This window comes from Sciurus vulgaris (genome assembly GCF_902686455.1).
Source record: "Sciurus vulgaris genome assembly, chromosome: X".
Classification (NCBI taxonomy): Eukaryota; Metazoa; Chordata; class Mammalia; order Rodentia; family Sciuridae; genus Sciurus; species Sciurus vulgaris.
In genome coordinates this window covers 76,447,560-76,470,360 of record NC_136471.1, presented here as the reverse complement: position 1 = coordinate 76,470,360, position 22,801 = coordinate 76,447,560, and the positions used below count along the sequence as shown (strand labels likewise).

The 22,801-nt window shown below is 39.4% G+C and overlaps 1 protein-coding gene across 1 annotated transcript; it reads left to right on the top strand.

Moving 5' to 3' along the window:
* Positions 1–9,394: 9,394 nt before the first annotated feature.
* Positions 9,395–18,110, top strand: CDX4 (caudal type homeobox 4; the record flags this gene model as incomplete). Its single annotated transcript, XM_079122742.1, has 3 exons — positions 9,395–9,896; positions 16,379–16,524; positions 17,702–18,110. The coding sequence occupies 3 exons, from the start codon at positions 9,395–9,397 to the stop codon at positions 17,906–17,908; spliced, it is 855 nt and encodes a 284-aa protein (XP_078978868.1). The 3' UTR covers positions 17,909–18,110.
* Positions 18,111–22,801: the final 4,691 nt, after the last annotated feature.

The window sequence follows — 22,801 nt, the reverse complement described above, 5'->3', positions numbered from 1 at the left end:
GGAAATCCATATGCAACAGAATGAAACTAAACGCATATCTCTCACCATGCACAAAACTCAACTCAAAATGGATTAAGGACCTTGGAATCAGACCAGATACCCTGCAGATTATAGAAGAAAAAGTAGGTCCAGATCTTCAACATGTCGGCCTAGGACCAGACTTCCTCAACAGGACTCCCACAGCACAAGAAATAAAAGCAAGAATCAATAACTGGGATAGATTCAAACTAAAAAGCTTTCTCTCAGCAAAGGAGACTATCAGCAATGCGATGAAAGAGCCTACAGAGTGGGAGAATATCTTTGCCACTCATACTTCAGATAGAGCACTAATCTCCAGAATCTATAAAGAACTCAAAAAACTCTACACCAAGAATACAAATAATCCAATAGACAAATGGGCTAAGGAAATGAACAGACACTTCACAGAAGAAGATGTACAGGCAATCAACAAGCATATGAAAAAATGTTCAACATCTCTAGTAATAAGAGAAATGCAAATCAAAACCACCCTAAGATTCCATCTCACCCCAATTACAATGGTGATTATCAAAAATACAAGCAACGACAGGTGTTGGCGAGGATGTGGGGAGAAAGGTACACTCATACATTGCTGGTGGGGCTGCAAATTAGTGCAGCCACTCTGGAAAGCAGTGTGGAGATTCCTTAGAGAACTTGGAATGGAACCACCATTTGACCCAGCTATCCCACTCCTTGGTTTATACCCAAAGGACTTAAAATGAGTATACTACAGAGATACAGCCACATCAATGTTCATAGCTGCTCAATTCACAATAGCCAGATTGTGGAACTAACCTAGATGCCCTTCAATTGATGAGTGGATAAAGAAACTGTGGTATATATATATATATATACAATGGAATATTACTCAGCCATAAAGAATGATAAAATTATGGCATTTGCAGGCAAATGGATGAAATTGGAGGATATCATGCTAAGTGAGATAAGCCAGTCCCAAAAAGTAAAGGACAAATGATCTTGCTGATAAGTGGATGATGACACATAAGGGGGGGTAGGAGGGGTTAGGGTTAGGGTTAGGTTTAGGGTTAGGGAGGGGGGCAAGAATGGAGGAAGGAAGGACTGTATAGAGGGAAAAGAGGGGTGGGAGGGGTTGGGGGAAGGGAACAAATAATAGAATGAATCAAACAACATTACCATATGTAAATTTATGATTATACAAATGGTATGCCTTTAACCCATGTACAAACAGACAAACAACATGTATCCCATTTGTTTACAATAAAAAAAAGAAAAAAAAAGAGAAGAGTAATATACAACTCATCCATTCTAGCCATCTGGTTTCACTGTTGGTGGGAAAGAACTGATTATCACTGGTCAAGTTCACAGTCCAGTGGCATGGCACCACTAAAAATCTAAGACCTAATCACAGGACTTTGGAATGCTTCTCCTCCCACTACTCCTCACCACCACATCATTAAATGCCTACTTTATGCTTGCTGTTCCTTTCACCTAGTATATTATGCCCACCTTTCAAAACAATCAAATGCCGTACTAAAAGGGGCAAAAAGGACAGTCTGAAAGACTTGAACAAGCAGAAGAAGCAAAGTGAGATAGTGTATAGATGTTGGATTTACCGGATGAGGAATTTTTAAAACTATGTTTAATGTGTAAAGGGCTCTAATAGAAAAAGTAGACAACATATTAGAGCACATAGATAATTTGTGAATTCTAAAAGAGAATCAAAGAGAATGCTAGCGATCAAATACATTAATGGAGATGAAGAATGCCTTTGAATCTACAAGTTTAAGAATGTGACATTAGAATCTTGCAAATCTGTAAAAGAGAAAAAGAATTAAAAATGGAGCAGTCTAAGAACAGTCGAACAACTACAAAAGATAACTATGCCAAGTGGGAATACTAGAAAAACAAGAAACATATGAACTATTTTAAGTGACTGAGAATTTTCCAAAATGAATGTCAGAATGTCAGACACTTAACCACATTCAGGAGACTCAGAGAATGCTAAGCAAGATAATTTAAAAAAAAAAAAAAAAAACCTCCCCCTCACCACTTGCAGGCCTGTTCCTCCACGGTGCCTCCTTCCCTCCCACTACTTTCCCTTGGGTTCCCCAAACCCAGGCTTCGGGGATTCAGTGAGGTGGGCACTCAGAGTCGGTCACCACGCTGCCTTCACTCTCTAATGCCAGAGCGGCCTCTAGCTCGCGAAGCTCCAACGGAAGAACACGGATAAATAAGGAGGTCTTTCTACCATGGCTCCTACAAAGCAGACTGCCTGCAAATCAACCTCTAGTAAAGCACTCGGGAAACAACTGGCTACAAAAGTCGCTCAAGGAGTGCGACCTCTACTGGAGGGGTGAGGAAACCTCATTGTTAACAGGTCTGGTACTGTGGTGCTCCCTGAAATTAAACGTTATCAGAAGACCCACTGAACAAGAGAAGTTGGATGTTGGTATTTAAATGTAATATTTCCCAATTTTGGAAGCTTATGTGAGGCCAATGATAAGCAGGCTGCTAACTGAATGTGACCCATAGAATACTGGCTTGCAAGCCTGTTGTTTTGGTTATGTATGGTTGATTTACATTTATAGTTCAGATAGAAGATGTTTCAAACACCTGAGTTCAGTTTTCTCACATCAATAACATTACCACTCTCTTTTCTTTCAGTAAGTTTACAAATGGAAATTCAAAATTGTAAGATCTTTTTAATCAGTTTTTATTTCCAAATGTTTTAACATTAGGCATGAAGCAGAATAGAAACAAGATATATGTGAACCAGAACCTGTGAACAACTAGTTAACTGGGGAATGTTCTTGGCCAAATTATATAGTTACATTGTGTGCATCTATAAATATGTAACAATGAACCCACCATTATGTATGACTATAATATAGAAAAAAATAATAAAATATGGAAAAAATTTTAAAAAAGAAGTCCACTGAAGTTCTGATTCACAACTCCCCTTCCAATGTCTGGTGCTAGAAATTGCTCAGGACTTCAAAACAAACCTGTGCTTCCAGAGCACAGATATTGGTGCTTTGCAGGAGGCCTATCTGGTTGACCTTTCTGAAGACATCAATCTGTCTGCTATTCATGCCAAACATGTAACATTTATGCCCAAAGACATACAACAAGCACACCACATATTTAGAGAAAGTGCTTATGAATCCACTATGATGGGAAACATTTCATTCTTAAAAAAATTTTTTTCTCTTCTTCCTGGTATTAGTAGTTCTGAACGTTAGATATTTTTTCCCATGGAATCAAAAGGTACCTAAGTATATGATTGTGAATGGAAAAGTTAGGGACAGAAATCAGGCATTGGTCATTTTTCCATTTTTATTTGTGTTTAACCTTAAATGCATATTACTAAGTGAAAGAAATCAATCTGAAAAGGTTACATACTATAAGTAATTCCAACTATATAGCCAAACATAGTGGTGCACACTGTAATCTCAGCTACTCAGGAGCCTGAGACAGGAGAACAGCAAGTTTGAGACCAGCCTGGGAAATTTAGTGAGACCCTGTCTCAAAATAAAATAAAAACTGGGTATAGTGGCACACACCTGTAATCCCAGTGGCTTCAGAGGCTGAGGCAAGAGGAACACAAGTTCAAAGCCTCAGCAACTTAGTAACTTAGTGAGACCCTCTCTCAAAATAAAAGATAAAAAGGGTTGGGAATGTGGCTCCGTGCTAAAGTGTCTCTGGGTTCAATCCCCAGTACCAAAAAAATAAATGAGTAAAAATAAAACCAAAAGAACTGGGAGTATAACTCAGTGGCAGATAATTTTCCTAGCATGTGTGAGATCCTGAACTCAATCCCAAGTACTACATTACTACTAATAATAATAATTTCAACCATATGACATTCTGGAAAAGGTCAAACTATAGAAATAGTAAATAAATAAATAAATAAAAAGATTAGTGGTTGCCAGGAGTTAGGAGGGAAGAAGAATGAACAGGCAAAGCACAGAAGAGTTAGGGCAGAAAACTATTCTACATGATACAATGATGGTAGATATGTGTCATACATTTGCCAAAACCCATAGAATTTACAACACCAAGAGTGAACTCTAATGTAAATTGTGTATCTGAGTGATAATGATGGGTTGATGTAGGTTCATTGATCCTAACAAAAGTATCACCATAGTGAGGTGCTTTCATCACCTTGTTCACCCATCTCAGTGCTTCCCAGCCTTCATGACTGGCATGTTCTTTTTCAGAACTAATCTAAATCTCTCCCAAATTTTCCCTTTTATCCCTTTTATGTATTCAGTGAATATGGGCATAACAGCAGGGTTATTGTTTTCCAAGTACTAGGTCCTGCATGAACATTGTGATAAGAATGGAAAATGACTTACCAGTTGTTTCTTACCAGAATTTTTACCTTGGGCCAGTTTTTAAACCTCACGGAGCCTCCATTATCACCTACATCTTCCATCCCTGTAAAATAGGGCTGATAAACCATCTATACCCTTTGATTGTAGTAAGCCTCATGGGAGTTTGCATCAGTAAGTACCCAGCACAGGTTCTGGCCTGGAATAAATGCTCTGTGAACTAGACTTCTGGTTCTTTTCTCCCAAGCAGACAGTCAGGACTTGCACTTCTTTTTCTTTTAGAAAATCATCTTCTTTTATCCTCTCAGACTCTTAAGATTCCCCTACCATGGCTAGAATGTTGGGTTTGCAATATCTCCTCTTTTGTGTTGGCCTCTCTGCTTTCCTCCCCAACTCCCTTTTCTGCAAAACCCTTCTTCCACATATCTATCCTAAATGAGATCTAGGTGTTAGGCACTGGCCCCTTTTTGCCTCCTCACACATGCCTTCTCTTTGCCAGAAGTAAGCTGTCCTTGGATGTCCAAGAGCCTATTTCTTCATTATGTTATCTTTTGACCTTTATCAGTTTCTGGACCTTCCTCATTTCTCTCATTCTAATCTGGAACTGTGTAGCTGGCCCTGGGCATGGTGAGTATAGAGCCCCATTATTTTACCACTCCACTCAATAGTTGCCTTAACTACTCACATCCCCACAATAAAAGCCTTCAAAACACACCTTGGTCCTGCTTTAACCGAAGTTTAATGATGCTCATTCTCCAGGATGTCATCCCCTGGAAGTGCAAAAGCCCATCACAGTGATGAAGATGGACAGAAAATACATGAGTCTTCTGCCCTACCACAAACCCAAGCACCAACAACCATAAGGCTCCAAGAAGCTCGGGGAGAGAGGTGGCGATGTGTGAGTAGAAGGGAGTAGGTTCAGAGCTAGAGTGCAAAGCTTCTATGGAGAATCTACTGGTTGGGATGTCCAAACTTATCTTAGTCTTCACCCTAAACACTGGGCTAACATGCATGGATATAGGCCAAGGGAGGCATGGTAGGCCTGTGGAGTCCCAGTCACTGTGTGGATGAAAATAATAATGGCCATTTGTCGGGCACAGTCCTTGTGAACTGAATCCTCTCATAGAATGGTTTCTATTGTCTATCTCATTATTCATGTTGGAAACTGAGACTAAAAGAAGTAGAGTGCCTTATGGAAACCCACAGTTAACTATGTTTCAGTTTAAATCCCAGTTACTCAGATCACCTACTAATGAGTGCTCATTAAATCCCTGCCTACTCTCAGCTTCAGTTAGCATTATCAGTAAAGAGGAACTTATGTTCTGCATTCCTCTTCTCCCTTTCAGTAATAGGAGGGTCCAATGATTGACAAATGGATCCAAGCTCCATAACACAAAGAGACTCCTTCTCCTCTCCCTGTACCCTAATAGAGACCTCAACCAGACCTGAATATGGGACAGGGAGGCAGGGTAGCAGGTTACTTTTACATTGCTGGTGGAGTTGGAAATTGGTGCAGCCACTCTGGAAAGCAGTGTGGAGAATCTTCAGAAAACTTGGAATGGACCCACCTTTTGACCCAGTTATCACACTCCTTGGTTTATACCCAAAGGACTTAAAATGAGCATATTACAGTAACACAGCCACATCAATGTTTATAGCAGCTCAGTTCACAATAACTAGATTGTGGAACCAACCTAGATACCCTTCATCAGATGAATGGATAAAGAAACTGGTATATATACACAATGGAATATTATTCAGCCATAAAGAAGAATAGTTATTATGGCATTTGCAAATAAATGGATGGAATTGGAGAATATCATGCTAAGTGAAATAAGCCAAGCCCAAAAAAACAAAGGCTGAATGTTTTCCCTGATAAGTGGAGAATGATATATAATGGGGGTGGGGGGTTGGGGAGTGAGAGAAGAATGGGGTAACTTTAGATTATGTAGAAAGAAATGAGAGGGAAGGGGGTATGAAAAATGGTGGAATGAGACAGACATCATTACCTTATGTACATGTATGATTACACAAATGGTATGAACCTACATTGTGTACAACCATAGAAACGAAATGATGTACCCCATTTGTGTACAATGAATCAAAATGCAGTCTGTAAAAAATTTAAAAATAAATAAATAATTTTTAGAAGAGGGGTTTTATAAGATGGAAAGTAGCCCTGGGCTACTCTGGCAGCACTGAGAGGTCAGAACAGGCTTAGAAACTATCAGACAGTGAGATTCTCCCAAGCATTAAGCCTGGTGAAGAAAAAGTTCACCCATATCCCCAAAATCTATCATAGATGGACTGCATTGTTTACAAAGCAATTTCACCTTCATTATTCCTCAAGTCTTACAATTAACCTGGTCAGTGGGGGTCAGCTCAGAGTCTGAGGCCCCATTTGACCCCTGCCTCTCTAAAACTCAGAAAAACTAAGAAAACACTCCCTAGCGGCACTAAGATTGCAACAGTAAATCTGCCCCTCTGGTTAATCTTCAGGTTAAGAAAGAAATCAAAAGTTCCAGTCAAATAAATAGACTTCCTGCCTATCCCCCTCCTAACACGCGCACACACACACACACACACACACACACACAGGAATCCTGAAGCCAAGTTCTGCCAAGCACTGGGAAATGTTCTTACAGGCTTCTCAGACATCCCTGAAGCTGAGTCAAATGATGGTTTCCAATCTACAAGTTCCAAGGTCATTTATTGATTTAGTATTTAAAAATTCCCAAGACCTTACCATGCAAAAGGACACTCAACTCCACTGAGCTCACACACACTTCTACAATCCCCTTCAAAGTGCTCAAATACCAAAAAATTCAAATAAATCCTCAAATAACTCCAAGGCAAACCAAATAGTGTCAGTCATTTGAGGAGGGGAGTTGATAATGGGATACAGACAAGAGGAAGAGTGCTTTCTGAGAGGACCATTACCACATCCTTTGAATGATCTTTCTGATTCCATTTTGCCTGTTTACAATCTATTCTTCATCCAATGGCCAGAGCAATCTACCATGTCACTTATCTGCTCAAAACCCTGCAATGTATCCCTACCTCATTTAGAGTAAAAACTAGAATTTTCAGTGTCTTACTCCCCCTTAGCCTTTGAACCTCATCTACTCTTTTGTTTGATTTATTTTTTTATTGTAAACAAATGGGGTACAACTTGTTTCTCTGTACATGAAGTAGAGGCATACCATTTGTGTAATCATACATTTACATAGGGTAATGGTGTTTGATTCATCTCATCTACTCTTTAGCTGCATTCTTCTTTGCTGTTTCTCCAATCAAAGACAAATATTCTCTTTTACATGTTCCCTCTGTCTGGACTCTCCTCATGTCTCACACTATTTCATAGTTTACTTAAATATCATTTTTCAGGGAAGTTCTTGTAGACCACCACATTTAAAATTGTAACACTCTCCAGTATTCCTTTTCTTTCCTTTTTTTTATACCATTCATTACTTTCTGACATGTATTACTTTCTAACATAAAGTTTAATTACTTAAAAATATCTCTCCCTACTAGAATATAAGCTTAATAAGGTCAGAAGTTTTTCCTGTTCACTACTGATGTCTCCATACACAGAACAGTACTTAGTATTCAATCAATATTTGTTGAGTGAATTAATGAATGTAGTTGTCCCATGCTGTGAGCCAAGCACTAAGTTAAATAATATATGCATCATCTCAGTAAATCCTTTTTTGTAATATAGATACTATTAGGATTTTTATTTTAAAATGGGGGGTCAGTGAAACTCAGGGAGGTCATTGAACTTTCAAGAACCCAGAAAGGGATTAGCTAAGTGGGAGTGCTGGCTTGAATTGAACATTGTGGGGGAGCATATTCTCTGTTAGGGAGCAGCCTGGATTAAAGGCTGTGATGGGTCTTGCCCAGGAGGATGGAGAGGAGGAACACAGACGGTTACCTGGTTTCCTGAGACAAGATCTTGAGTTGATTGGCATCTTCTGGCAAGCCCACATCTTTTTCAACAATTGCAGATTTACAAAGGAAATCTCAAGTTTGCTGCAGCTGCGATGGATTTTAGACTGCAAGAGTTCTGACCCCTTGGGGCATCAGTTTTGAGACAGGAGCTGTATCTGGCAGTAAGGAATACCTGAGACTAGTGGGTGAAAATAGAACAGCCCCCTATTCACATGGTTCTTCTATCTCTCTCTCCTTCCCCTTTACAGTCTTCATCATGCCTTAATTTATGCATATTTGTTAAACAGTCAATTAATTCAGCCTGTTATCCTCTGGAATGCAAGTTTAGGAATGAATGTAGAGCAGGAATTTTTGTATGTTGTTCTTTGCTGTATCACCAGTGCCTACAATAGTTCCCAGCACACCGTAGGTGCTCAATATATGCTTGTAAAACAAATATCTGCCTTCTGAAACAAAGTTCTTGTCATGGGAGTAAAAGTAGGGAGAAAAAGGAAAAGTCCTTCTCAGTGGCATCTTGGACCAGTACCATGTCGAAAATTCCTACCAGGGAGTGCGGGCAGAGTGGTGGAGTCTGCGGATGCAGGCAGGGCCAGGGAAGATCCGGGGAAGGGAGGCCTCCGTGTGAGAGCTGAATGCCAGAGAGCAAAACTTTGCCCCACTTCTGCACGTCTCTGCCTCGCTTTGGAGGGAGCCGATCAGAAACCGCTGGAGGAGCTCCTGTCTCCAAAAGCACAAAACCGGTGCTATGGGGACCTGATGGACAGAATCAAAAAAGATGAGACAGAAAGGCCCTGGGAGCTTGGGGAGAGGGAGCTTTAGAGTGAACAAGTTCCTGTGAAAGTGAAATGACCCTTCATTTGAATGCAAATGCTATGTAAAAGCCTGAAGCCCCTTGACGTCAGCCCAGCCATTGGTGGCCCAACCATACCGGGCTACCAGTCACCTGGAAACCTTCAGGGTAGGAATCGTGGGATGGAGTAGTCTAAGGGGCGCAGAAGAGCTTTCGGCACAGCTACTTACTAATTCTCTGTTGCTTCTCAAAGTCGGGCTGGGGCCTTACAGGGACCTCAGGATGGCTTAGGGAGTTTCATCCTTCTACCCAAGCCACCATGTATGGAAGCTGCCTTTTGGAGAAAGAAGCGGGCATGTACCCGGGCACTCTCAGGAGCCCGGGAGGAGGCAGCACTGCGGGGGTGGGCAGCACTGGGAGCGGTGGGAGTCCGCTGCCAGCCTCCAACTTCGCTGCTGCTCCGGCTTACCCGCACTACATGGGGTATCCTCATATGACCAGCATGGATCCTCATGGGCCATCACTGGGGGCATGGAGCTCACCCTACAGTCCCCCGCGGGAAGACTGGAGCACGTACCCGGGGCCGTCCAGTACAATGGGCACAGTGCCCATGAACGACATGACCTCAAGCCCTGCCGCTTTTGGCTCCCCCGACTACAGCAGCCTGGGCCCCACCGGCGGTGGAAGCAGCGGCGATGGCCTGCCAGCCCCGGCCCGCGAGTCACTGGTCCCCATTGACTCCGGCACCGCCGACGCCAGTTCCTCCAGCAGGAGCCGCCACAGCCCCTATGCATGGATGCGCAAAACTGTGCAGGCGACCGGTGAGTAATCGATTCGGACGTACGCACACTTTCCTTCCTTTGCCTCTTCTCTTGGTCGGCCCGCCTTCCTACTTTTCAGGCCTTTCCTGGGAGAGTTTAGGTAGGCGACTCCTGCGTGACTGGCTTGTCCGTTAGGTACCTCTCAATGCGCACTCTTGGGCTCAGATCTCGCTGGATGTGGAGCGTGGAACTAAACCTACCCTAGGGAAGTTTTTTGCCATACCCTGATTACTCAAGGGGGTGAGCGCGTGCACAATGGGCATATTGAGCCACGAGGATCAGGATCCAACCCTGTAGTTGCCCAGATGGGAAAACAGATGCACGGAAAGTCTCAACGAGTGAACGAGGTCACAGGACAGTTGTGGTGTCCGAAAGTTCAGGCACTGAGGCTTGCCGGTTTCATTTCCACACCTTTTCCCATACGAGCAGGCTGGATCCCCTCAAAATATTGATGATATTCAACTTAGGTTCACGGTGCTTGGCTGGCAATGAACATTCCTGTTTGGCTATGAAGGCTCAGACGGAAAAACAGCCTCATTACCCAGACCTCTCAAGGAAGCTTCCTTACCCAAAATTGGCAGAAGCGAGTTGTTCTCAAACCTATTGCCTTCTTCCAACGTCCTTTCCCCTTTTGGAAGCGTTGAGGCAGATGAGAAGGCCACAGCACTGAGCTAGCATGTAAAACGCAACACAACCCTCACAACTGCCAGGTGTGTGCGACTACCAGCCACAGTATTAAGTGGCTAAAGTCCTCATCACTATTCAGGCAGGCGTCCAGGCAACGCCAGGACTGAATGCAAGCCTGTGACAGTGACAATGCGTGGGAAGGCACAACATCCCAGTCTAACGACGACTAGCAAGTCAGTGGGCGATCCCTGGGAGCTGAGGGCGGGGAAGTGAGTGTTCTGCTTTAATCTCAGATGGTGAGAGGGGGGAGATGTTTGTTTTCAGCTGTGGTTGTTCTTTTATCACATCCTTATTATTCCAACCCTTGCTCCCTGTCATTAGAGAAAATTAGTAAAATTTGACTCTATTACTTTCATCACCCTGAGGAGGAAATGACATTTCAATAACATTTGTCCACAAAGATTATGCTTCTTTTCGAAGTTCTGAATTTTCTCTCTCCAAAAAGCAAATGTGGGAGGATCGGAAGGGACCAACTTCAACATTAGAAGGACTTTTAGCCAAGAGAAGGAAGTTTCAGTTCACAACATTATTAGGATGGCAATCACACATTAAAAGTAGAGTGAAATACTTGGTTTAGAGCATTTATGAGGGGTAAATCTTCAAATTTTTAATAAAATACAAGTGGGTCAGATGGCTAAGTAGGATAGAAAATGAGGTTAGGGTGTGGCACTTCCAGAACTGTTATTACATCTAATCTCAGGGTTGTAATTAACATCCATTCACTAAAACCTAACAATCAGCAAGAGACACCAAAAAAAAAAAAAAAAAAAAAGTGAGGCCAGAAAAGTAGCTGCGTGAAGTTCAGAATATGTTTTGAAATGCTTTAGAGGAGGAGCAGCATTGGCATGTTGTTTGAAATACAGAACAATGGGGGGGAAAAGACAAGATAAGAAAATTGTCTTGAGCCATGAATTTTCTGTTTATGAGGGGAAATATGACAAGTTTCTCTGCTTAAAAGTTTTCCAAGTGCATTTGTTTTTATGAGCTGGAGCTTCTGTCTTGGGTATTTCTGATGCCAGAAGGGGCCTCCTTAGTCTGTGGCATTTTCATTATTCAATAAACCCACAAACCTGACTTTAAAATCCACCCTCACAAGCTTTTCTCTCCAATTTCTATGAGAGGTTTAAAATTGAATGACGTTGGAACCCCTATGACTCTTGGCAACCTATCCTATAGATAAAGCTCTGTTAAATTCATCTTTGTTTCATTTTAATGTCTTGTAAGTGAAAACTACCCCCTTGTTAGAGTTTTGCAACCTACAGTGCATATTCAGCAACAATTTTAAAATATGATGAAAATATGGGCTCTTTGTCCCCAGAAAATGCATAAAAGCTTGTGTGTGGTACACACACACACACACACACACACACACACAAGATGTTTCACATGATTTCTGGAAATTCATGGGACCACTGAGCCCCTGCCCAGGACATCAGGTTATAACTTCCACCAAAAAATTAAGCCAGTCACCTTTCTGGGCCACTCTGGACCAAAATGCACCCATTTATATGCTTAGCACATAGTGGGTGTTAGAATAACATTTGTTAAATGAATGAATGAGTCAGATCCTCCTAAATTTTCCAATTCATTCTATGGGATTGTGGGATAACATATGGTTTGTGGCTGAGAGAAAAATAGATGAACAACAAAATGGATGTAACCTCTCCTTGAATGTAATCAAATCAAAGTTCTTTTCATGACTGAAGAATGTTTTAAATAGAATTACATTAATGAAAGAAAAATATACATATTAGAATCGTTATAGCATTTGATTTTCTAATGAGAGCAAAGGGATTGACAGAGTAAATTATTGTCCCCTAGGTGATGTGATTTAAAAGTAAGATATTTTTATGTCTACGTAGTTCTTTAAGTAGTCTATTTCAATATACATCTCAGTTTGAAGAATTTATGAAAAGGAATTTGACAGAAAAGTTGCTATAGGAAGTTAAGGATTTTCATGCATTTCCATATTTTAAACACTGTCAGTGCATTAGAGCAAGGAATTATTTTTTTCATTCTTCTCTTTTATACAGAGTTGTGGTCCTGATTGGCAAGGTGATAACCTAACTGGGGCTAAAGAGAAGCTTTCTTGGTAGGGATGGGAAAGAGAAAGGAAGAAGTAATTTTGACTGATTCTAATTAAGCCACTCAACAAACACTGAGAAAGTTATGCTTAAAAGACTTAATTCAGTTAGGACACTTCATAAACTAAATTGCTTTGTAATTCTTGAGGCTTATTGTTGTCTTTGCTGATTTTGCTGATTTCATTGGACAACTTTAAAAAATGAATTCGGATGCAATTTTAGCTAAAGGCAGTGAAGAATTGCCATTAGCTGAAAAGTCATCATGGTGGGGTAAATTACAAAGAACTCCCTGCAGAAGAAAATTGCTTTTCATCATCTTTATCCCCATTGCCATCATCATCATCACCCCTAGGTTTGGAGAGTGCTTTTATGCCTAGCAGCACTTTCATAGCTAATCTCTCAAATGAGCACCATTTTAACTTCGTTTAGAGCAATAATGAGTCATCATATACGATGACATTTGCTTGCAAATTCTGTGAGGATAATGTCCCTTGGGTGATGGGAAGGACTCCATCCATCTTGAACTATCGAGGTTTGTCAGAGTCTTTGGGGAAGAAGTAATGAAATCCTCAACACAGAAGGCTGGAAATAGCCCTTTAATACATCTTAAACTTGTATTCCTTTGCTGAATTAATTCACAATAGCAGCTGAGAAGGGAATCCCACACCCTCAGAAATGCCATTGTCTCTGGAAGAAGAGAATAGCTTGAGCAAGTACTCTTAGTGCTTTGCTGGTGTTGGGTATGGGACTATAGACATTATGCTCTACCAGAAAGTGTCCAAATCTCCTTCAATCATTTAAGGGAAAGAGGTGGTTTGGAGAGACACAAGAAGAGCACCAGGATATTTGAATTTATATCTCTTTGTAAACTGTGCAGTTAGTATATTCCCCTCAGCTATGTCATTGTGGGGGTTTAGGTCTTATCTGTCAGATTGGGACTACAGACCCTTTTTAACACTTTGTTTAGCTTTGATATGCATCCAGGCTCTTCCTCATCCCTTCTTTCTTCAGGGGTTATATTGCCGGAAAGGGTGAGGATTTTCATGGCAAATAAAGAGGCCTGGTCTTGACTTTATTGTCCTCAGAAGAAGTTGCAAGAGGGGAATTTATGACCAATGGGGGAGGGGAAGGACAGCAATCTTTCCAGAGTTCTTGAAGTCTGGTTATATTTACTGATTATCAAAGAGCAGAAAACAGACACATACAAGTTGAATTTTAACCTCTCTGCCTCAAGTTAGAATTTAAACAGCCACTTTGGAATTATGAAAGATTTTAGGAAATATCTCCTCAAAGATATATTTTGATTCCAAGGTTTGAGGTTCTGAAAATAAATTAAACCCCAGGTTCTCATTTTGTGTCCTAAATATACCTTTGTCTCTGCAACATCAAAAGCCAAAACCCTGGTTTCCTAAGTTTCTGTTTGGATTCAGAAAAACAGCTCAAAATTGGGCCTTTGAGAGGTTAACCAACTAGTACGCATCATTTTCCATGTTCAAGGGGGAGAATTTTGTTCAGTTCTTTAGTCCATGAGTTATTCAGTCACTTAGTTTAATCCTAAACATAGATTTCTAGACTAGAATGTTTCTACATTCATGTTTTTTTTTTCTTTGCTGGAGATGAAAGGGTGTCTGACATTTGTTTAGGGCTTGTAAATTCCAAACCAATTGGTTGGTGTTCCTGAATGTAAAGAGGGTTAGGGATGGGATCTGATGCTATGTAGCTCCTTTGTTAAGCTTGTGCTTCATCTTAACACCTCAATAGAGTTTAGGGAACCACTTTAAAGAAGTCTTTGTCCTACAGATCGCCCCCCCAAAACCTCACATCAAAAACAACCAGGGAAGATCAGAAGAAGTTTCTAAAAGCCACAGAGAAAAAGAGGAAGATACTGGAGGAGGTTAGGGAAACTGAAAAGAAAGGGAAACTTCCTAATCACCTTTGGAAAATTTGAAAGGAGGAATAAAGCTCTATTTGAAAGAGGGCATGAGAAATTAGTTAAATGTTGTGACACAAAGCAAATGTTTGGATATCCTTTAAAAGGACATGGTATACTCACTTTATTCTGCTTAAGTCAATACCTCCTGCTTCCTCCATTGACTATCCACTTGGGAATAAAAATTAGCTTAAGACTCACTTGGAGAGGAGACTATTTTTTTTCTAATAGGCAATAGAAGTTGTTTGGAAACTGAATTTACTGAGTGAAAATAAACATTCCTCTAAAATTACTATCCAAATCAAATTCTGTCTAGGTAGTATATGTAACTATAATGTCAGAATCTCAGAACAGTTTGCCATACTTGGGTCATTTTTATACTTCCCAGCATGTTTAAACTGGGAATAACATTTATCACAATGAACTGGGAGTCAAATATATGTGTTTAGGTCCCTACTCCTTAGCTCACTAGCACATATTCACTTACTTACCTATATTGAGCCTCAGGTTCCTTATCTGAACAATAGGAATAAGACAGTCTACATAATTCAAGAGGGTAGGTAAGAGGCTTAATAGGAAACAGTATGAAAGGACTGCATACAGTGTAATGAATAATGGGTGTTGCTGTTTTTGCCAATACTATTCCCATACGTGAGTGGAAAGGGAATGAAAGTCATGGATTAAGTGCAAATCATGGGTTAAGTGCATCTTTAAAAGTTTTGCTGTAACAGTAGGTCAATGGTAGAATGATTGTGATTTAACTGCTCATTTTAGGAGAAACATTAGGAGATGTTGAATATGTGTGCATAGATAGATAGATGTAGATAGATAGATATATAGACACACACATGGAAAGAGATGTCTATATCTACATCTAGACAGATACATATAGATATGGGCATATAGATACTGATATCATAGCCACAGATGAGAATGTACTTAATGGAGAAATGGACTTAAGACTTATTGATTCAAAAATATACTTGTTTTATATCTTAAAGTAATAGATAAGGGTGCAAAGAGTAGCTATGATTCCTTCAACCAAAATAATCTCCACAGAAGCAGAATGATATTAAAATCTAGGGAAGATCAGTGGAATAGAAGAAGGAGATTGAGATTTAAAAAAGGAGGGATGGGAAAGGGGAAGAAATGTGGAATGACTTTAACAAAATCACATTATGTGCATATATAAATATGCTACAGGGAATTTCACCTTTATGTAAATGTAGAAAGCACAACGGGATGAGACAGACATCATTACCCTGTATAAATGTTTGATTACATGAATGGTGTGGATCTACATCTTGTACAACCATAGAAACGAAAAGTTGTACCCCATTTGTGTATAGAGAATTAAAATGCAGTCTGTAAAAATAAATAAATAAAAATAAATTTAAAAACAATGGCAAATCACCATGCTTAAAAACTTTTTTCAATACTATGTTAAAAGTACCCCAATGTAGACTGTGGTAAGGTGGCTAAAGTGATCTGTTGTGCTTCTTGGATTCGATAGTAAAAATGTGTATATTTGTTGACAAAAAAATAAATAATGTCATATCAATGGTTGGCAAAAATAAATAAATAAATAGATGAGTGAAAGGATAATCAATAGAGTAGATGAAGGAGAATAGGGTAAGAGAGTGGAGGGAAAGGGGAATATGGAAACTGAAATGTAATAAATCAAATTCCATGCATGATTTTGTCAAAAAGAACCCAATTGCTATGTAAAACTATAATGATCTAATAAAAAAGATTAAATGAAATGCTTTCTCCACCAACAGGGAAAACCAGGACAAAAGAAAAGTATCGTGTAGTTTATACAGATCACCAAAGGCTGGAGTTGGAAAAGGAATTCCACTGCAACAGATACATCACCATTCGGAGAAAGTCAGAGCTGGCAGTTAACCTGGGCCTTTCTGAGAGACAGGTATCCAAAAGGACATCCAACATGTCCCATATAGTCATTTCAATAGTCTGAGGTTTGGGGGAATTCTACAAGCTGGGGTGGAAGCAAAACAGAGGACCAAGACATTCTCTAAGCTCTTCTAAAGGCCATATCCATCCTACTGGACCTCCTCTTTTAGTCTCATTGGGCAGTGTGTTCACTAACTATTGAGTGTGATGGACACCATGTGGGCATGGAAATAAGGGATGGGGTCATAGGAGGTAGAGAAGGATTACAACTCCAATAGAATTCATCAATCAAGTCAAAACCTTGATCTGGCTCCTCACATGGTCGCAACCAATGTGTAAAGTGGAGATTTGGGAACAGTGGCAGTTATATGGTTCCTATCAGTCAAACTGCAAGGATAACCAAATGCCAATGCTGCTACCTGTACCAACTTTTTCTGTTATTCAGGGTAGGAAATTTAATCTTCTATGGTCTACATAATCCTATGAAGCTTGCCTCAAATTTAGCTTCCTATGTCTACTACATGAAGATTAACTTATGACAAGAATCAACAGTTTTCATTTGTTCAGACTATGAAATACAAAACTACCTGACAATTTTTCACTTAAGTCTAGGAGTAATCCTGAAGTCACAAAATTCTAGAATTGTCAATTCCATTAACATACTGCCTTATCACCTGCAGCCTGCATTTCAACTGTATATAAGAACATTAACATCATTCTGGTCTTTATCTCCAACAAAAAATATGTGCTAGTTCATGATCCTTGTTTACATGGTTCTGTTTCATTGACTTTTTACTATTAGGAAATTTAGCAATTCACTATAATCACTTTTGCTATTTTAATCCCTCCCTCTTATTGGCAGTCCTCAGTATCTGTCACTCTATTATTTATTTCTACCAGTACAGCAGAGGAGGTAGATGAGGTAGGATATAAAGAGTACTGCATTCAATCAGTAGCCCTATAATTGATCTCAATATCATTTCATGAAAGGCACTTGCCCTCTCTCATCCTCAGCTTTTTAAAAAATGTTGTTAAATGGGCATACTTCACAAGTCATTGTGAGGCACAAATGAAGTGATGTGCATGAGAGGGCTTTATAAATGCTAAAGACCATGTAAAGTATCAGCAATCACTATATTAATTACATAGAGTATGCTGCAAAGTTAAATACAAATCATCTTTTGTTTCAGGTGAAAATCTGGTTTCAGAATCGCAGAGCCAAGGAGAGAAAGATGATCAAAAAGAAAATCTCCCAGTTTGAGAACAGTGGAGGCTCAGTGCAAAGTGACTCTGGCTCCATCAGCCCTGGGGAATTGCCCAACACTTTTTTCACTACCCCATCTGCAGTCCGTGGATTTCAGCCTATTGAGATACAGCAGGTCATAGTTTCTGAATGAAAGAAAGGCAAAGAGAAATGGAAAGTGCCCTTTCTTTATCACTATCTGTTTTGTCTATACGATGTCAGCAGGGTAGTTGGGATGGGGTATAATCCCTTATAAGGCAGTATTCTGAACAAGTGGACATGTAATGGGTTAGAGATAATTCAGAGGACTTTTAGAAACCTTCCCCAGAAAACTCCTCTTATGTGTTGTGCTATTTGTCAAGTTACTCAGGAAGCTTAGTGGTAAGCTATATAATCAAAAGTTAGAATCAGAAGCCCTTGCAACTCTGTTCACAATTTCAGAAACTTGCTTATGAACAGAATATAAAATACAGTTCTGCCAGGAGGCACATTATTGGATGTGTACTTGTGTATGTTATTTCATGCTGAGTGTGTTCTTTTATGCAATTTTTAGAGGGTGGGAAGACTGTAAGCAGAAATTTACCTCTCTCTAGATACCTTTTCAAGTGTATAATTCAGAAGCTAACAGAGTTGTCATTACCATAACAAGATAACTTTTTCAAAAATTGTCAGAAGGTGATCCTGAACCCATTGTCACTGGCTAATAAAAAGAGCAAATAACAAAGACCATTTAGTCCCACAATCATACTTAGCTGGCATCAATTACCTTATCTCAGAACTTCCAAATTGCAATGTCAATTTCAAATCTCATTAAACAATGAAATCAGACTATAACAATATAGGCCAGCTTGGTTGAGTCATTAGCAAGGCAGATCTCCAACACACAGAATAAACCCTTGTGCCCTCCTATCTTTTCACTCCCATTACTGTTATAGTGCAGTGCCAGATTTCCATAAGCACAGGAAAGTGAACTGCTCTGCAGTCCCTCCCTGCCATCATCTTTCAATCTGTTCAAATTTACCCACATCATGTCATGTCTATGCAGTGTAATTCATGGAGCTCAGTTTACGGGTTACAAACATACCATTAAAATAAGAAATGGAGCTTCAGTGGGCAGGGTTGCCTGAAGTTTTTAGTATGGGTCCAATATAATGATTGCATATCACAGTGGTCAAAGAGTAGGCTTTGAGTCATTTTAAATTAAGATGGTTCAAAGGAAAGATTGATTAAAGTAAAAGAAGTGATTACATCACAACTTTCCTGCCCTTTTCAAGAAGTATCTTCACAGTTCTTAAGAGAATTAGAATTTTTGAGGACAACTACCAATCTTGGTTTGAAAGTAAGAAATTTATCTTCCCTCTCCTTGTGAAAAATCTCAAAAACAGGGTTCACTTTCCATGGCTGTTCCTGAGGGTATATCATTTAGTCCTGAAAATTTTTAAGAGAAGACTATTTCATCTTTGAACTGACCTCTTAGAATTATATTCTTTACAACACATTTATGAGAAAGGTATCAATTGTCCTATTTTACTGATAAGGAAACTGAGATGTGACCAGTCAGGTCATATTCCCAAAGACACACTGCAAAACAATTGTGGATGCTGATAAGAACCCCTAGTTACATAGGATGATCTTTCTCGTCTCAGTGATAGGTCCAAATTCAAAGCACCCCTCTCAATTCATTTGGCATCTGATGATACCATTGAAGTTGCACACAGCTCCTCAAACACCAATCAGTGGGTAATTAGATCCCAAGAAAGCAGCCTTTGTTTCTAATTTTCTTACCCTCCCAGTCAGAGCATTTAAGACTCATATAATGCCTTACATATATGTAATGTCATATTTTCCAGGCACTTTCACACTTTTTATATTATTTGGCCCAATACCCTCATGAGATACAGAAGAATTGCTATTCCCATTTTGTAGTTTAAGAAACTAGACATAGGCCCGGGTTCAATCCCCCACACCACAAAAAAAAAGAAAGAAAGAAAGAAAGAAAGAAAAGAAACTAGAGACTAAAAGAACTATCTGATAAATGAACTCACTTCTTTTAGCCCAGGTTTAGATATTGGTGAATGATGATAAGGATAGATCAATTTAACTCCCTTTCCTCTTAAAAAAAAAAAAAAAAAAGAGTACTAGCTTTCCAGTAAGTTAAACAATCTAGGACTAGACCTCAGATCCACTAATTTTTTAAAAAATATTTTTATTAGTTGTTGATGGACCTTTATTTTATTTACTTATGTATATGTGGTGCTGAGAATCAAACCCAGTGCCTCACACATGCTAGGCAAGCACTCTATCACTGAGCCACAACCCCAGCCCAGATCCACTAATTAAATGAATATTTATTGAGTGCCTACTTTGTGCCAGGTACTGTGCTAGGGTTTCTTGACTCCCAGGACAACACATGTTCTGCTCTACATCACTGCCTCAAATAAATTCAAAGTAAACTGCATAGCATGCTCATTGGCTAGCAGGCCATCTGAAGTGCTACACGTAGAAAATCAGCATTGAAATGGGTCTTTTCAATCCAGTGGAGAGAGGGTGAGTGTTACTTGTCTATAAACTCAATTAATTTTCTCATCCCTATTACCTACCCCACAAAAGGTACACCTTTGGTTATAGTAGTTGGATTGACCCAGGAGTTATTCTTCCCTGCTTTTATTTAAAACTTTTATTTTTATTTAAAACTTTTCTTTCATAGAGAAGAGACATTTTTCCTATTTTTACAGATTCTCTGCAAACAAAACCAAAAACTGGAGCTTTTGTTCTTAATAGCAGACTACAGCCATTTCCTCTAAGAAAACATGTCAGTTCTCTTTCTGAGTCCTAAGAAAAATATATATGCCCATGATTTTACGGTGGTATACATTGAAGGTATATTGTAGAAATAAAGCTAACATCAAATCTCAAAAGCTGCACTTGAAGTAGGTTTCAATAAAGAATATTTCTTGTGGGCGAAGAGACAAGAATGAAAATATACCAAATGGGTGAGAGTGCTCATTTAGAATAGTGGAATTATGAGGGACTTTTTCCTTTTCATTACCTTCCAAATTTGTGCAGTTTTGTAGTAGGAAATAAGTGTTTCCTTAAGAAACAAGCTTTTACCTCATATGTCTTTACCCTCAAGTAATTTGCTAAACTTTAGAAACCTCCTTGAAATGCATTCAAGCATTCTGATCAACCAGTACCTTTCTTTCATAAGGTCCTTGATCTTATCTGGGAGTTCATATGTGGCTGCAAAGAAAGGTCTAAGAAGGATCTGGCTTCTTTTCATAGGAGGAAGAAAACAAGGCCTATGGAAAGCTTTTCATTCTTGGCTCAGATTCAGAGAATCACTGGAACATTTTAACACTACCAATCCAAGTCAAGAAGGGAAGGTGGAAACAGCAAGGTGGGAGGGTGGTAGAAGGGAAGAATATATTATAAAAGGGCATAAATATGGTTTAGTGGGGCTGGGGATATAGCTCAGTTGGTAGAATGCTTGCCTGTCAAGCACAAGGCCCTGGTTTCAATCCCCAGCACCACGAAAACCAAAAAAAAGAACCTTTAGGGGGTGATGGTTATGCTTATTATCTTAATTTTAATTTTGGTGATACTTTCATGCATGAATACATATGTCAAAACTCATTAACTTTTATAATAAGTACAGTTCCTTGTACATAGATTATGCCTTAAGAAAGTGGCAAAAATAACAGAGTGGTTGAAACCCTGATATTAAAAAAGAAAGGAAGAGGGCTGGGGATATAGCTCAGTTGGTAGAGTGCTTGCTTGACATGCACAAGGCCCTGGGCTCAATCCCCAGCACCAAAAAAAAAAGAAGAAGAAGAAGAAAGGAGGGAATCATCATCATAGAATTTGATCTAAAGGGATGATCACTTTACCTAATTCACATTCAGCCCATTAATCTCCCCTATAGGGATCATTTGCTTATATATTCATGAATATATAAGCCTGAATATGTGAGCACTGAGTTTTCAAAGTGCCAATGCAAAGCAAATAAGCCCCCTATTATGTGCCTTCAGAGACAATATTGTGAATTGGTAGTAAAAGTAGATATTTAATGATATTTAATGTTATGGTATAACAATACTAACTTGGAAAATAAAACCTGAAGTTCTAGTTTTACTCAATTTCTCAACTAAATACCCGTGTAATTGTTGGTTAAGCCAATTAACCAATAAGGGTCTCTTATTTAACTAGTTAAATCTGGGAATTTGACTCGACCTTAAGGATTTATTACAGCTCTGATTTCTATATGACATCTTAGGAAGACACCCATATTCTCTTCCCTCTCTCCATCACTCACACAAAATAACACACACACACACACACACACACACACACACCTCCTCTTGGTTTCTCAGGGCTTAAAATATCACTGTTGGGATATTCAGTTCTTTGGTCTCAAAGGTTTTTTTCTGTCTTCTTGAGTTTACCATGGGTTACTTACCATTTCAGAATCCCCATGCCTACATCTATAAAATGTGTATCTTGAGCTTAATCTCACCAATCACTGAAGTTCTAGTCTCTCCATCTCTAATTAAAATGCAAACGTCACTGGACAAGGAAAACACTTAAGTTATCAGTCATTTCTCTAACCCCTTCCAACCAGAAAAGTCTTAAAAAGACCTGCTCTAAATGGATCACAAGGAAGTGCCCTTGAAAACACAAAGGATCCCCTGAGACAAAAGAATACTACAAAACGAAAATCTCAAATTACTTCAACTTTGGAAGTTTACCTTCAGTTATGCTTGTGTACATATTTCTAATTCTTCCTTATAGATGAGGGAAGCAGCAAGTCAAATCTCTTCCAGGGAAAAATTCTCCTCTCTCTTTCTCCAGCATAGCTTCTCCAGACGCTCTGCTAACCTAATGGGAAAAAAATAGTGTATAAAATGGAGACTGTAATGGACTCAATGGTGGCCCCCCAAAAGACCTTAATCTCCAAAATATATGTTAAATGAGTAAATATCTCCATAGTGGGGGGTGGGTAGGGAAGAATGAAGGAAATTTGAATTGTACAGAGGGGAGTGAGGGGAGG